The following is a 16,934-nucleotide window of genomic DNA, read 5'->3' as shown; positions in this document are numbered from 1 at the left end:
GTAACTGTGAACCACTAGAGGGCTATTTAAGCAGTAATATTAATGTATAAGAATATTGTTTTGAGTGTTATAAAGTACTAAAGCAATTGTTCAATTAATATTTCCAGAGAATTTCCTAGCTCCCTTTTTTCTATCTGCCCCAAGGCCACTGAATAGGTATGAAACATAGCTGTGTCCCCACGTACCGCAGAATGATATTGTTTATGAAACAGCACTACGTTGATCCCAAAACTCATTTGCACATTTCTAAATTACATTGAACTTACTATGTCAAAACTATTATACTTATTTTATTTTCCATAAGAACAGGACAAAACTAAAAGTGAATCAAAAGGCTGGTGTTGTCTAAGAAGTCAGACACAGAGAACCAGGTTTTACTGAGCTTAATATTAGGACTATTAGGAAAACTGTCTCCTCTTTAAAAACTATGTATTAGTCACTGGTGACAGGAGAAAATCTGGGAATTATGTCAGAATCTGCAGATTTAGAAATCATACTTTTTTTTTTTTTTTAATAAACTACATTTTTCTTACTTTTAAGAACAATCAAACCTTGATGTCCCCCTGAAAAGGCAAACTTGGACCTGACTTGTTTCAGGATTTCATAACAATGTATCCAAGTTATTAAGATGAAAACCTGATCCTAAGTACATTTCCACTGAGAAAATATCTCCTTTACAACAAAAACTACCTTCAGATGCCCTATCAAATCAGACATTTAGATGAGCTGGAAACCTTTTTCTAGAAAAATAATCAATCACACAAATAAGCTCTGGGTTCTTTCTGAACTAAAACGGCACTCTGGAGATATATACGTTTCCCCATAGCAGTCATTTTAAAGAGAAAGGCTTGCTTCTCTGTAATAGCAGTAAAGCTCTAAACATTTCCCATTTTTAATTTAACTCAGTAAGACGGGAACTTTTGTGTCTATGAAGAATCATTTACATTCTTGAAATTTAGCACAGGAGGAAAAAAAATTAAAAATAAGGTGTCTAAAAATTATTTTAAATCTAGTTCTAAAACTAAAATAAAGTCTCTTGTATGAGCAAGCATGTGCACTACAAACTCAGTGTGGACACTTCTTTTAATAGTCCCGAATTCATTGTAGCTGTAAGTGTATTCCCACTTCACATAAGAGTCAGGTATATGCCAAGCATTCTGTACACAGGCTACATACCAGTTAGAGGAAATGTTATATAGGGAGGGTTTGTAGAATGAAAAATCAACCTAAAAATCTTAGACTCTCCATTCCTGCTGTTTTCTCTTGTCTCTTGCTGGCGGGCATTGCCATGGTGGGAAATAATTAGCAAATATTTAAATAATGGGCATAGCTACAAAGAATTTTACCAGTTTTATTAGTGTCAGTGGTGAGGGCTTTAGTAAAAAATAATTTCAGCGTCACAACAAATTGTAGACTTACTTCTGGCTAACTTCATTCACTATGGAAACAATAGACTTCATTAAGTGTGCAGCATTTTGAACAAAAATGCATTGCATTTTGTGCCAGCTCTCAAACTACCATGCATTACACTATGACGTACTCTCTGAGGATCTGCAGTGTGGAAGATTCACTTTTTATTTAATCTGTGAAACTGAAAACAACAACAGCATTTTCACAATACCATATATTTGCTTGTACTTAAAAATTAACAAAACTTACTTCTTCCCATTCTGATGTGAAGGAAGGTGTTCTCTCCGAATTCCCTTTGGAGCACTGTTGGTTTGGTGTGGGTTCACTCCAGTTGCTTCTTGCTTTTTTGTCATTTGGTGGATGGGTGATAAGATTAGAATCAGATTTCGAGACGTTTTTGCACAAATGCATTTCAAGCAAAGTCTTTGGTAAGGATCGTATTCTCCCAAGTGTGCATGCTCGCTCCACAAATCCCCCAGTAGTAATAACCCATTGTTCACTTATCCTTGTTGATGGGCCAACCAATGTATGATTTTCTACCGGTTTAGTTTTAGTATGAAATATGGTTCTGTTTACAACTGGCGGCTTTTTTTTCTTAACAGGAGGATCAGTGTTGCTTTCTTTCCGTAGCTGTATCTGCTGCACTGTGCTCTTGCTCAAAATGCTTTTCTCTAGTGGACCACTGCACTGATTTCCTTTGCTGTACAGCTGCAGTGGATTATCAGGTGGGTCACATGCAGGTGATGATCCATGAAGTAAACCTGCAAACTGTTCAGCGGGGTGTCCTTCAGGAAGTTCACTTTCAGTGGATGTTTCTCCCTCTGAAATGAGAGAGTACCTCGTAAAAAACCAGGGTGATAAAATACTGCAAACAACAAAACCCTTAATCTCTGCAAAATGACTTTTGTATGCCGCTTGGTTCTTTCTTATGTACAGAAACAAAAGATACTTATGTCATGCATTGATTTATTAGTCTCTCAAAAATTAATTATCTCCTTAAACTTGACTATTTTATCCTGACTGGTTGAAAAACAGCCAAACCCACTAAGTGCTACACATAAATTCCAGGAAAAAACAAATTTATAAAATAAAATGTTATCGCTATTCCATCAACTTGATGGTGTCTCTTTTAATTTGTTATTGAGTTGAAATGTGTACAAATTATACAGTTTAGTATGATGGATTAGCTAGTTACTTTATAGGTAGTAAAACACATGAAGAACCAGTATTGTCAGGAGTATCGTTAGTAATTTTTCTTTTTATAGTCATTATAATAATAGTGAATTTACACTACGACGCCCTTTTACTGACAGTCTCTAAAGAATAGATCTGAGTGTTGTTTTTATTTCTGGGAACTTTTGAGAATAGATTCAGAGTAATAGTAACCATTGGGAAAAAAAAAAGGAAAACAAGTCTTTGAAACAAGTTTTATATGCAATTTAGCACACACAAAAAAAAGAACTACAGAAAAAATGCACTTTTTGGCACAGTTCAGAGCGGATTATTAAAAATTTATAGCTGTTTTTATGCCTGTTGCTGTAAGGACTAGGAGGGAAAAAAAAAAAGATACCTTTTTCTACCTGTGCTACCTCATTTAAAGTGTTGGTGTGAATAACATCACTCTATCCACATGGCATTAATTTTGCATATTCTACTCAGAATAACTGTGTCCCCACTAACAGTTGCATCTCTATAACTACTTCATTAAAGATAAATACATTCATCTCATTCCTGCTAGAAGCTGTATGTCCATATGTAGACTCTACTGCAGGACTGTACGCACAGCACTAGCTACCAGAAGGAATCAAACATAGCATCATGTCATAATTTGCAAAGAAATTGAACAGTTTCCTCCTATTTGCTAAAATACCTGCTTGTAAAAAAACCCCACAAATCTCAAAATATCACTTCTAAAAGGAGGCAATATTTGATTATATGAATGATAGAAGAAAGATTTTGGTGTGTATTTCAAAACATCATCAGCTCTTTTACTAGTCAGCAGCTTAAAAGTGTAAAATTATGTGTTTTTCTCATTTCTTAAAATATCAGGATAAAATTCTAATTAAGATTAGGAGTGCAACCTAAGAAAATCTACCTTTCTTCTTTGGGAAACAACTGACTAGAATATACACTTAAGACATTTTGCAACTAAAAGGATGTGGGGAGTTACAGCTTAAGGAATCAATAATGCCAGAAAAGTTGGTTTGGGGGGAAAAAGCAGGGGAAAAGAAGGACATGGGGCATTCTCACTTTCTTTGATTTCTGAAAGTTGCTGAATTAATTGTATGTCTGCAATTTTGAAGGTGAACTTAAAGTGAAAAATAAATGATGCGAATAATGTTTGACTTTGGTGTTTTTACCTTACCTGAAAAACTCAGTAGCTGGGATTCAGCTCCAGATTAAGACATCTCATTTTATATATCTATGTAGGTAAGAAGTATTTAAGCTCCCACCATAGTCAGAGATCAGGCTGATAAAGTCAGTGGATCCTAGACAGTGATGCCACATGTTGTGGCTAGTCAGCTGAATCACTCCCTGTACTCTGTTAACTGTATTGACTGGACTGCCAATGACTATAATCGGAGATGGCATCTGGTTTGCATTCAGATACCTACACTTAGATGTCTTAATCATGAACTGAATTCTATTCTGCTGTTCTGGGAATGAGTCTTAACAGTTGTCTATTGAATTTAGTTGAGATAAATGTTTTTGTCAGGACAAAGTAAGAAAGAAGAATAAATCAGGAAAAAGAAAAGCTTACAGACACCTGGATTGCAAGGATTTCACTAATATCTTTATCATCTTCACTAATATCTTTGCTACATCTATACTACTAAATAAAACTTTTCTTTGATACCTTTAGCTTTATTAAAGAGCTTTGTTAATTATATGACAAAGGAAGCAAAGATCTCATAGCTATGCCTTCTTCACCACATGATTTTGAGCAATGCAAACCACATCTATACTGGGCAATGAAAAAGACTGGCATTGTCAGGAAAAAATAGTATGTGGTCATGATAAAGGTTAAGAAGGAAGCAGCATTGCATGCTGCACTGCAGCCCTAGAACAGGTTATCCAGAGAGGTGGCATCTCCATCCTTGGAGGTTTTCAAGACCTGGCTAGGAAAACTCATGATGATGACAGTCCTGCTCCAAACAGGAGGATGGACTAGATGATCTCCAAACGTCCCTTCCAACCAACGCTTCAGTGATCCAATTATAATTCTGAATCTTTTGACTTTTGAATTGATAACTGTTAAGTCCAATGTTCTTTTAATACAGATTTGTATTATTATTTTGGTTTCCTAATGCAGTTAATGCTTAATACTTTTATGTTCTGAGAATAATAAGAGTACAGAGATGGACTATACCACTGCTTTAAATAGTATAGTAGCCTACCACTCACTGCAATGTTCTAAAGAAATAATAGAAGGGAAAAAAAAATCCATGCAATAGACAGTCATAAAATAATTTGCTTTTCTGTCTTATTCCAAGTTAGTATTTGTTGACCTAAGACCTGAAGCATGAGATATTAAATAACCTCTTCAAACTGCACCATATCTAAAACTGCAACTACGTCTTCATTGCTCATGTGAATGTCCAAGATGTCAATCTCAAGAACTTAAAGTATGAAAAACTCTAAACAGGATAATATAATGATTCTTCTGTATCCTTGCTAAAATAGGCAACTTTACTTAAAAAAAAAATCCTTCCTTAGCTTTTAATAATTACCGGTATCTGAGATTGGCGTCTTTTTATTGTTGCATATTCCTGCCATGAATTTTAAGACAACTGATACTGAAATCGATATTTCTTCTGAGGCTTAGTAGTGATGCATAAAATGTGATATTTTATGTATTATTTTCTGCCTGTTTTTAAACGTATCAAAATTATTCTTTTTCTTTTGAATACTGCTGTGCATTGAAAAAATTCCTTTCATTAAATTGTCTATACTGATGATCAATGTCTTGTGTGGTTAGAATTAATCTTAAAGCTACTGATATATCTGAGAAATTCAGACTCTCCATTCCTATTGTGTTCTATCCCCTAACTTTATCATATGCTTTTGAACCTTTTCATTAGATGCTTTATTTTTATTTGTTTCAACCAACTTAACTGGCAGCAAGAAACAATATGATATGCATAAGTCTATACTCAGTGAACAGTAAGTTAATGATACCAGTTTTGATTTCTCATGGGCTTCTGAATAAGTCTTCTGAGAATGGACTTTAAGAAAGAGAGTGAGGATACCGGGGAGACAGAATAGGTGGAGAAGTTCAAGCTCTTGGATTGAATCCCAATGGAAAGAAGTTTTCTGCTTATGATTTTTTTTTTTCTTTTTGCAAGAACGTTTATTTTTGTAATCTTAAAAAAAGCCAACAGAAAGAGATCTTGCTTCCTTACCAGATATGCTTTTCTTACCACCTTATCTTTTTACTTGTAAACAGTATCCTAAATACCAAAACATAAACAGATGTAATTTCTACAGATCTTTAGTGTTACTACAAGTGCACGTGCAGTTTACCCATATGAGTGGATTACTTCTGAAAATTGCTGTGATACTGCCATATCTGTGTTGCATGGAAAACATTTATATTTGGAACTACAAATAAATTCATTTCTGCCATAATCTCAAAGCCACAGATACATGTTGCTATTATCACCAGTTTATATAGAACCAAACTGGCATTTAGGCAGCAGACTGCAATTCAGTCAGCTATTTATTTACACACTGGTGCACCCCAGCACAGTTGCTTGTGGTACATATATAGAACTCTGTGGAATACCATTTCTCACTTTCAGTATTTGAGGGTTATAATTTACAGATGCTTCATCAAACTCACGTATCTATTTTCTGAATCTGACTCCAAGACTACAGAGCACATTAAGAAAATCAGGAGCATACTAAATACTGTAAATTTTGCATTCATGTAAAGTTGGAAATCAGCTTATTCACACTTGTATCTCAAGAGATTCCATGTTCAAAACTAAAGTACATTCAGGAGCATAACAGTTGTTAATAATAGTAATGAAAAGAGTTGTAATAGATAAATTATAATGACAGAGTTGCATCTTTAACAGGCATTGCTGTTGCCATGGCATATGTTTCTAATGTAAAACAAAAATCCACTAGAAATTTGTTCTATAGCTATGGTAACAAATGTATTGTGACACCTGCACATTTAATCTATTCAAGTTCTGTTTTCATTTGATCCAGAAAGATGTGTTTAGCAGCACACTCTGCACATGTGTAATATCTGCCCAAAAATGTATTCTCAGCTCCCTTTTCCACACACTCAGTTGACTGATAAAACTAACAGTCACAGCTGAGTAATATTTGGAGAGTACCCTCTCATAGAAGGATGGTAAGCAAAGAAGTCGTCTTATTTGCATGGTAAAGATTGCTTTTAAAATGGGATGATCAGCAAGAAAAGGTGTAAGACAGAAAATTCATAGTATTTAAAAACTGAAGTCGCAATATTCAGGAAGGCATTATTTCACACAGCAAACAACATGGTGCTCTGACCAAGCTCCAGCTCTTTGATGGCAGTATGTTGGCTGCAGATATCTTTGATGAGGCAGTGCAATGTTTTCTCACTCTAGTAAATGTTATAGCAAGGTACCATGGACCTGTGTGGGAGATATAACAACACAATTACTAAGCAACTAATGAAGGATGCAGGCTTCTACTGTCACCGGCAACAACACAGAAAAGGAGCAACAGTGTCCAGCCAGATTGCTGTTTCTCCTTCTGCTTCCTCCTAAATCTAAAGAAACCACCAGAAGGTGGTTTGCAAGGTTGGTGTCGGTGGTCTCCAGGCTCTGTGCCCAGGTTCCAACATTACCAGCTTCTCAAAGCCGTACAGTCCCTTAGAAATCACAGTAAAAGCCTCTGTGGATTATGTGTTAGCTCTTAGTAGTTTCATTACTGCCAATTCAATTCCTTAACATCGCAGTCTGCACTTGACTGTGTGCTGAAGGATTTTACTGCCTCACTATCGCTACCTTCTTGGTAGTTTCACTGTCCACATTTTACTCATCTGTTTCACAATGAGCCATCAGGAACTGCAAAAGATGAGAAAGATTTCAGGGGAAAGATAGTTCCGTATGGAGTTTTCTGAATATTGCTTGCCAGCCTCTAATGAAGAAAAAAGCTTTCAGTGAGGAAGGATATTAGTTGGTAATTACTGCTAATTCTAAGCACATTATAATATACAAATATAGTTCTTGCCCAAAATTTCAGCAATAGGAGTGTAATCTGGTGCAAACAGAGTTAATTTTAACTCTTATAGAGATGTATTGACTCTCCTGTAAATTTTCAGAAATTTGTTTTGATACTTGTAGAGTATATTTTGTGTTTGAGGGGGACATAAATGTAATTTTCAGATAGATCACATAAAGGGTTAATCTTTAACTGCAAAATTCAACCTAGACAAAAATATAGAGCTGCAGCTGCCACCTCCATAATGCCGTTTCCATGAGAATTTCTTTCTATGTGACTATATAAGGCGTGGTTCCTAGACGTCTTAATGACAGACAGCCTCTCATGAACCATCACATTTTACAGCACAAGAATCTACCTTATACCTGCTCATCAAAATAAGAATCCCTCAGAAAACTAACAAACATGTTACCATGTTTATGGACTAAAAATTTCAGGCAGATAAAATAATGTTCAACATCCCCCAGGTGAAACACTGGACTAATTCAACATCCGTGTTCAAGTTAAAATTCTACTAGAATATTTCAACTCTACCGTGCAGCAAAAAGAAAAAAACCCCAGTATTTCTTTGCAACACTCAAGCAATCTTTTGTAAGAAATTCTGAGAAATGAATGGAAATTGATGCAAAAATGTAATTTTGCAGAAAGATCACATATAATTGCATTGAGAAATTCTGTGGTAATCTCTTCTTGCAGGAGAAAGCTAGCAGTTGAGTGGGCTGTGGCTGTGCTCAGAAAGTACATGTTAATTTGACAATGTAGTACAGCAGGGAAGAGTAATAGAAGAGGAAAATTTGGTGACGCTTAATAATCAAAATCAGTGCAAAGCAATATGAATGTGACAGATGAGCTCTTGAAACCATATCCTTTTGTTGAAGACTCTAATGAAACCTTGTTAATTGTTCCACTCCTGATATTTCACACATCAAATGCAAAGAAGGAATGACAAAGTCCTCCACCAACTGGGAACAAAACTTACTAATTGTCAAGGCAAAAGAGACTTGAAAAATAATGGATGATTTTTAGAATGCTGTTTCTAAAAGGAGATGTTGTTCAACAATTTCAACACTTGTATTTGGAAGGAAGGATTTGCCTAAGTAACAATTCAGTTTCCCCAAGCATGAGACAAAAGCAGAAAGAATACAAAATACATGTTCTGGCATTTGCACTGACCATACACTTCTTGTCTTTCCTAACCTTGATAAAGAATATATTTCTGATCTGAGCAGTATTTTTAAGATACTTAAGATGTGATACAAAGTAGTTTGCCTCTCCTCTCCTCATTCTACATACAAGCTCATCTATGCTCTGTTTCATAATTAAGTTTCAAAGCCAGCAAGAATGAAATCAGGGATTTCATAAGAAATAATGTAAAATAAAGACCCCGCCACCCCAAATGGCCTCATTTAATTTTTGCAAAATTTCCTGCTAGGTAGTAGAAGCAAAGCTGTAAGGTCATAAAGGGTATAAATATTAAAAATGTCTAGAAAATACCTCTGGCTGTAGAATTACAGTCCAGTTCTAGATGAAGATACATGCAGTCATGGAAGATTACATCCAGAATGGCAAAGTTTTTCAACTCAATGTGGAACATTTACTGAAATTTTATATAATTACTTTCATGTAACTGTTTTGAAACTAATCACTAAAAATCATGGGATTTTCCCCTGGGTGGGAAAAGTGAAGGAATAAAAAACAAATTCTCTATATTCATTTTCCCCTAATGATTTATTTGGGGGTTGCAAATGGGAAAGGATAACCATATAAATTCTTTTGAGAAGTATTTACAAAACATAAATGATCTTAAAAAAAAATCAATCTAAACTATTATGTGCAAAAGAATTTAGCTAAGAATATTAATTTTCTAGGCAGACTGACAGTCTCTAAAAGATGTTTACTTTTCAGAAATAACTGTAGTTACTTTAAAAAGTAGCGTCACATGCGGGGTGCTTAAAAGCAGATTCTGTGAAAAGAAGGGAAGATATTCAGTTGTCTAAACACAGACATACATGGCCATTTTAGACACAGTAGGATATTCAAGGTGACCACAAGGGCTGACAGACGTGACACACAACTTACTGGAAACCTGGGTCTTTCTGGGAAAGTAGCTAGAGGTCAGAAAGGGTATCTGGAGTGTCCAAATTGGTCTAGACATCTCTGTTTAGGCACGTGAATTGTTTCTTAGAGGTCAAATGGTAGCAGACAAGGAGTACTGATGGTGGTACCCATGTAGACAATACATCTCAAAGAATCCATTACTGTAGAATAAATAATTCCTTGAAGCGATTCTGTGCATATACCTCACTTCAAATGACTCAGATACACTTACCTTAGATAGGAACTGAAAACTTGTCAGCATTTTAAGTAATGATTGTTGGATACTTCTACCAAACTAGCCATCAAGTTAAGAAGCCAGATCACCTGAGTGGCACAGAGCATGAAAGGTTGGCTGACCCCAGCTATCAGCTCAAGACATTTTGGAAATATATGTGCATTTGGAACATGGAATTAACCTGTTATGAATTGACTATGACTGCTAGGAGAGTCAATGTGTAGCTTTATTAAGCTACTAGGATGCAGAAAGGCACTAGTTCAATTTCAGATTTAATTATAGGAAAAACAAGCATTAGACTACAATAGCTCAGACATGGAAGAGCAATGAATGAACTTGGAAGACAATTACCAACTTTCAGGCTCCATCACAAATGACACTTTACTAAGCTCTCTTACTAACACAGAGCAAAAAGCACCTAAGGAGCCAAAAGGACCAGTTGAAAAAAGGGAAGAGAAATTATTAATCTGCAGCTGCCTGAGGCAAAAGTTGCAAACCAGTCTCTTTCAGGCTATTTGCAGGAGCACCTCGGTTAACTGGATTTCACCAAAACTCACAGAAACTTTCTCTTTGTCTTAAAAGAGCAGATATAGGTAAGAAAAGTTAATTTCAATACTTTTCTCTGACTGCTTTGTATACTTATATGAATAAAAAAATATGATTATGAAAAACTGTGTGAATCATCAACTAGTTGCTGGTCACAAGCTCCCACAGAAATACTTTCTTGATATTTCCAAATATAGGTCAGTTCTTTTGGTTAGGAACAGGGGGTTTGTCATCCATGTTTCTGAACTACAGAGTTTGATACAGAGAGGCACAGTTTAATCCAATTAAAACCCTACTTACATAACTGGTGGAAAATTCACATAACATAAGTAAGTGCTGCACATAGAAATCCTGAATGATTTATCTTCTGTTAGGATCATGTGAAAGTTAGAGGATAGAGTTTCATTTAGTGAATAGCTGTGGCAACAGAAAACATTGCCACCCACCCTGCTACTCTTCAGCCAGAAGGTATCATTCAACAGCTCCACTGCCAGAGCTGCTTTTAAGAATGGCCTCTGATCTGCTTAGGGCAAATCAGCTGTGCCAATTTGGGTAGAGCAGTTGAGTTCATCTGGCTTATTTTGCTTGAGATGGATTAGAAAGCACTCACAGAAGCCCTTCAGCTGAAGCCAGATCTGGGGGTGGCCACCTATGAAAGAAATGCAATGACAAGGAGGTGCTGGTAACATCTCCAGTCACTTCCACAGAATTCTGCCATTCATGAAAGGATGATACTTCTCTGCAATGTAAGGGTCAGCTTTCCTCTCTGAAAGATGTCAGGTGGATACCCCCCTAAGGCACTAAATAGTTCTGCTTTTCAAACATGTTACACCTACTGAGAATACCATTTTTTTAGATAGGTGGAATAATGTGCATGATGACAATAAATATTAGCATGGTCTAATGAAGAGGACTAATTTACCAAGCTAAAAGGATTTAAGATAGTACAGCTTTCAAAGACATCCTCGAGACTGGTAGAAACACATGAATAAAATAATTTAAGAGTTTAGGAACTGTAAACAGGAAAACAGAATGTGAGTCTAAGTGATCAGAAACTACACTAATATTGGTGGGAATTGTCCCATTATAGAGCCATAATCGATAGCCCAGATTCTGCTCAGGTAACAGCCTCATCAGAATATCAGGAATAATAGGTTGCAGCAAACTCTTCCCCACCAAAGAGCTCCATCCAGTTGTTGGCACATCTATAATAAGTACACAAAACTTCCTTACGATGTAATTCGATACTTTGGATTTAGAAAGCAACTTATTTTCAGAGATAACTAGTTCTTATCTACAGTGTCAGGGGAAATAAATGCTTCAGTATAGGTTATAACAAATTCATCAGGTCCTTAAACCAAAAATATCTCAGGCAAGACAGGCCTAGAATGTTAATATTATTTCATTCTGCTCTAATTTACTTATGTTTCACTCAGTATGAGAAAGACTGATGAACAGACATCAATAATTATGTTTACCTGTGAACTAAGGACTCAGATCAGGCAGATCTGATCTTCCTGTCATACATGTATTTCTGCTGTTTAAGCAAGTGTGCTTACATTTCACCCGAGAACAGGTGAGGAGAGAACATATCACTGTGATCATTTTGTAGATACATAGACAGGCAGAATCTGTACCAACAGGGAAGTCCCATGAGACTACCAGGTGAGCTGATATATGAACATATACCTCCTGCAGACAGAGTTGTGAATTCTGTCTTGGTTTACCGATCTCATAGCTAGGGATTGCCATTTTCAATTGGAAACATCAGAGGAAGCTGAGGAAGATTTCACTTCTTGCCATAACGGGCTCTCAAGAGAGAACTCTGACAAAGGGCAGGGAATTGCAACTAGGAAAGCTCAAAAATTGCATGGAATAATCCATATTTATGAACTGTAATATGCAACAGTTTAAAATTATAGCATTTTTAAAGGAGGACTGCATATCTAAGAGGGCAGGGATAGAGGAGAGGCAAAAAAATAGTACAGATTTCTTAAAAGCTTTGTACAGTCATGACTGCTATTCAGACAGGCTACTATGAAGTGGACACTTGTATGAATGCAGAGAAATAATTAGGGGATCACCATTGTCTATGTTTTTTATTCTTCTTTAGAAGAATCCCTTCAAAATCTTTGTAGAATGAACCAACAGTTAGAAGACTTACATTTGAAACAATTTGGTAAGCTCACCTGCCTTCCTCAAAGATCAGGGGATCTGAGAATGGAAATGACTGAGATGGCAATTTTTTTTCATTGGATTGGTCATAATCTGTTGGACCTCCTTGGACCCATCATTTTATTCCTAATCCAGTGGATCATTAGGACCTTCCTCTAGGGGGATGTCCATAGGACATAACTGGACTTCCTTTGTACTGAAAACAACAAACAATGAAGTTCTGTTCACAGCAATGCATCTGTCTATTGGCCACACCAGAGCTTTGTGCATGTCAAATACTGTCTACAAAGGTATCTGAGCCACCATTTGCCTTTTAGGTATAACAGTCCCCATCCTTCTAGTTCTGATCACTGTGGTCAGTCAGCAACTAGATGGTTCTTTCCATTCATGGTGTGGTTCCTGACTGTAAGGTTTGCAAGGGTAAGGTGAAAGAACATGCTACATTTCTCTCAGCATTTCTCACTGAAAACTTAGAAAGGTTGCTCTTTCATTTCACATGACAACAAACTTCCAAACCTCAGTATTTTTCATAATAGAAGTATCTCCCAGACAATGATTTCAAACACTTCCTCAGTATTGGATGGCAGAGTCAAAAGCTAAAGTGTTCACGTTTCTCCTTTGAGCTTTTAGGATATCTCTTTCTGTTTCTATTTTGGAAAGGGACTCGCTCTCAGCAGGTATATATTAATTTTGGTGAGAGTGGTCTGCTTCAAACTGTCCCTTCTGGAATACTTGTTTTCAGTCACTACAGAAAAAAGGTCTGAGCTCTAGGACTCAGCTTCCTCGCACACACTCCCTCTCCACTCTCTCCTTCTTTCCTCTTCTTATCCCCAAAGAAAAGAGAAATTATTAAAACTGACAAAGTGGCTAAGTTCTTCATCAGTCAGACATACAAACAAAGTAGGAAAGAGCAGACCTACTGTTTTCTCGCATGCATTGTTCTGTAACTTGGGTGCTAAGTTGTCTCTTACTTCAATAGATTAAGACATTTGTACTGTGTTTAAGCCTCAACACATCTTCCTGCAGAGTATTTCTAAAATGTGGCCTCTACCTGCCCAGCTAAAAATTGCTACCCAAACCATCGTCTTGTATCTATTAAACTTCAGGCCCTCCAATCGTGACTCATTCAAGAACTCTCCTACAAAAGTCACCTTCTTGGTCCACTGCACTAAGCATGTTACATGCTTTGGTTCTCACTGTTACTTTTAAGGAAATTTGTGGCATACAAATTCTTTCTTAATAAACCTTCCAAGTCATCAAATAATCAATTCCTGTCTTTCATGTGCTGGCAATGGCCCATTACTACTCTTTTGCTATTTCTACTTCTGCTGAGAAGTCATGTAGCAGAATTGCATTGTTCCAATATTTCACGATTCAAAGGGATTGTAAAAAACCTGCATATTTCAACTAAATTGAAAGCTGTAGAAAAATTAACACCGGTATACATTATGTTGCTGAAAAAGTCAATTCCTTGCATTGCCTCAAGCCCACTGTGGCTGCTATACAGATCAGGATCAACTTGCTTTGAAATAACACTATTCCTCCAGTGTTTTCTTTGGTGAAGTTTTGCTCTGGCAAATTGTCTAACCTACCAAACACACTCAGGAGAACTGACTGTGCAGAAGTAGTTCATTAAGTCAATCATAATTAACAAATAATTGCAGAAACAATATTACAATTGTTTTAATTAGCATATTCTTCATTTGGAATAAATTGGAAATCAACTGATCAGTCTCTCCTGAGAAATTTACACAAGTCACTTTTTCCTCTCTTTAAAAAAGCAAACAAGCATCACTAGCAGCTCCGCATATCAGACAGCACCGTAACAGATACCAGAACAAAACCTGGCAGATGTTTTCTTTTTTGCTTTTTTTTAAAAAAAAATTTAAACGCTTTTATTGTTAAAATAATGAGAAATGACAATGAAAACATTTTAATCACTTTTCTGATTAAAAGTGGGCAAACACCTTACAGCTCTCATTTTGTAACTAATAAGAAAAAAAAAAGACAGGGAGAAGAAGGGAAGAGAGAAGAGAGTAAGAATAAGAAGAAAAGAAATAAGCCATCCTGAAGACCAAAGATTCTAAACCCAGAAACTTCTGATGAGATTTTCAAATTACAATTGGTCCTAAAAAGGACTTTTTTAATGTGCGAAGTGTTTTTATGATTTTTTAATTAGTTTTCAAAAATCTCATGAAGATACCAGGATGAAATGACAAGTATTTAGCCACTAGTTGCATCTTGAAAGCATAATATTTTTAGGTAAGCACCTAAGGTAAAGAAGCACAGTCAGAAAAAGTTGAGATGGTCACTCCTGGAATAGGTTACCTTGAACATTATAGTATTATTAGCACTTCAGCTTATGTTATTTAATTATTCTGCCTGTCTGCACCAACCTAAATGAAAGAAGGCTGATAAGGGTGATGGGAATAAGTGACACGCATTAGGTATTTCTGAGGAGAATGATAGGAGTTCTTAAATGAACAAGGAGTGAACTACCAACTGGGACATGTATACTGGCCTCTTTCTAGCCCAGTTAACAGGTAATTGAATTTTCTTTAAGTAAGTCTTTTGATGGAAAACAAGGCATTAAGCTATTAAAATCTTCTCTGCTCAGAGAATAAAGGGTGAGCCAAAATTTAAAGTAATTGGGATAGCTACAGTGCTGGTAAACAAAGAACGAATCTGTGGAGAGAAGAGAGGCATATAGGCTTTTTTTTTTTTAAAGCAACTTCCTTTCTTCCAACCTTCTCTGTGGATATTTATTATAATTTTGACAAACTTTAAAAAAAAATATCTACAAATATATGAGGAAATATGCTATACATTTCCAAACCAAAATTAACTTCACAGATATAACAATTGATCAGTGAAGTTTAAAAGTGAAACTTATGTTCACCTAACCTCTCAGTTTGACTGTCAATGTAAAGGTTAAAAGTCTGTAATTTGCAAGTGGCTTCAAAATATCTCTAACCAATCTGAACTTTGTTTTTATCATTTGATAGCAGCCCAAGACATGCAGTAATCACAACAGAGAAGTACAGCAATCTGAATCAAAGTAACTGCCTGCTTCTTAAAATTGGCATCTTTCTTCTACTTCAGCTAAACCATACTTTATACTAAAGCCAACACAACAGCATTTTTACCACATGAAAGACAAAGATTCAGCATAAATCGGTCATTTCCAAGGTCTGATACTTTTTGCCAGTTTTTGAAGTCAATTAATTGATAAAAACTATTAAAAAAGAAAGACCATCACACTTGTACAACTTTACTTTGCAATTCTCAGGTGAAGAGTTGCAGAGCAATATGGGTTTTTCCCTACATGGCTAACCCTCTAAGAATTCCTGTTGAAAAGTAAGAACTCTAAGCCTTTTTGTGGTATGAATTCTCCTTAATTTATCTTGACAGTTAGAGAGACTGACTCAGGGCAAGTAAAAATATTTCATCTTCATTGTGGGTGTGGAAGTATCACTGTACACCAAGATGTGAGAGGTGTTTAGCGGGGAGATGATTCTGCCCCTCTACTCTGCTCTGGTGAGACCCCATCTGGAGTACTGCATCCAGCTCTGGAGCCCTCAGTACAGGAAAGACATGGACCTGTTGGAGCAAGTGCAGAGGAGGGCCACGAAGATGATCAGGGGGATGGAACACCTCTCCTATGAGGAAAGGCTGAGAGACTTGGGGTTGTTCAGCCTAGAGAAAAGAAGGCTCCAGGGAGACCTTATTGTGGCCTTTCAATACTTAAAGGGGGCTTATAAAAAGATGAGGACAGACTTTTTAGTAGGGCCTGTAGCGATAGGACAAGGGGTAATGGTTTTAAACTAAAAGAAGGTAGATTCAGACTAGATCTAAGGAAGAAATTTTTTACGATGAAGATGATGAAACACTGAAACAAGTTGCCCAGAGAGGTGGTGGATGCCCCCTCCCTGGAAACATTCCAGGTCAGGTTGGACGGGGCCCTAAGCAACCTGATCTAGTTGAAGATGTCCCTGCCCACGGCAGGGGGGTTGGACTAGATGACCTTTAAAGGTCCTTTCCAGCCCAAACCATTCTGTAATTCTTTGACTCCATGAATTTTAAAGGCAGGCATCAGACAAAGGCTCTCGGTCGGTTAAAGTGGACGAGAGTTTAAGGCAATGCTAGCCCGTCTTTTCCTGAAGCTGACACATATGGTACAATGTCTTTAAAAAGAATATACACACAGCAGTTGGTAACTCAAATTCATAAACTTAAGGTCAGAAAGTGC

At 36.5% G+C, this 16,934-nt stretch overlaps 1 protein-coding gene across 1 annotated transcript in view; it reads right to left on the bottom strand.

Moving 5' to 3' along the window:
* ANKS1B (ankyrin repeat and sterile alpha motif domain containing 1B) overlaps nt 1–16,934 on the bottom strand; it is a 450,245-nt gene that overhangs the window by 224,580 nt on the left and 208,731 nt on the right. The window contains exons 13-14 of the mRNA XM_019470850.1: nt 6,541–6,552; nt 1,660–2,231 (exon numbers count right to left, since the gene is read on the bottom strand). Of these exons, the coding sequence (XP_019326395.1) occupies nt 1,660–2,231; nt 6,541–6,552 (584 nt within the window). The remainder of the gene's footprint in view (nt 1–1,659; nt 2,232–6,540; nt 6,553–16,934) is intronic.

This window comes from Aptenodytes forsteri, unplaced genomic scaffold, assembly GCF_000699145.1.
Source record: "Aptenodytes forsteri isolate BGI_AS27 unplaced genomic scaffold, ASM69914v1 Scaffold128, whole genome shotgun sequence".
NCBI classification, from domain to species: domain Eukaryota; kingdom Metazoa; phylum Chordata; class Aves; order Sphenisciformes; family Spheniscidae; genus Aptenodytes; species Aptenodytes forsteri.
This window is presented reverse-complemented; position numbering and strand designations above follow the sequence as displayed.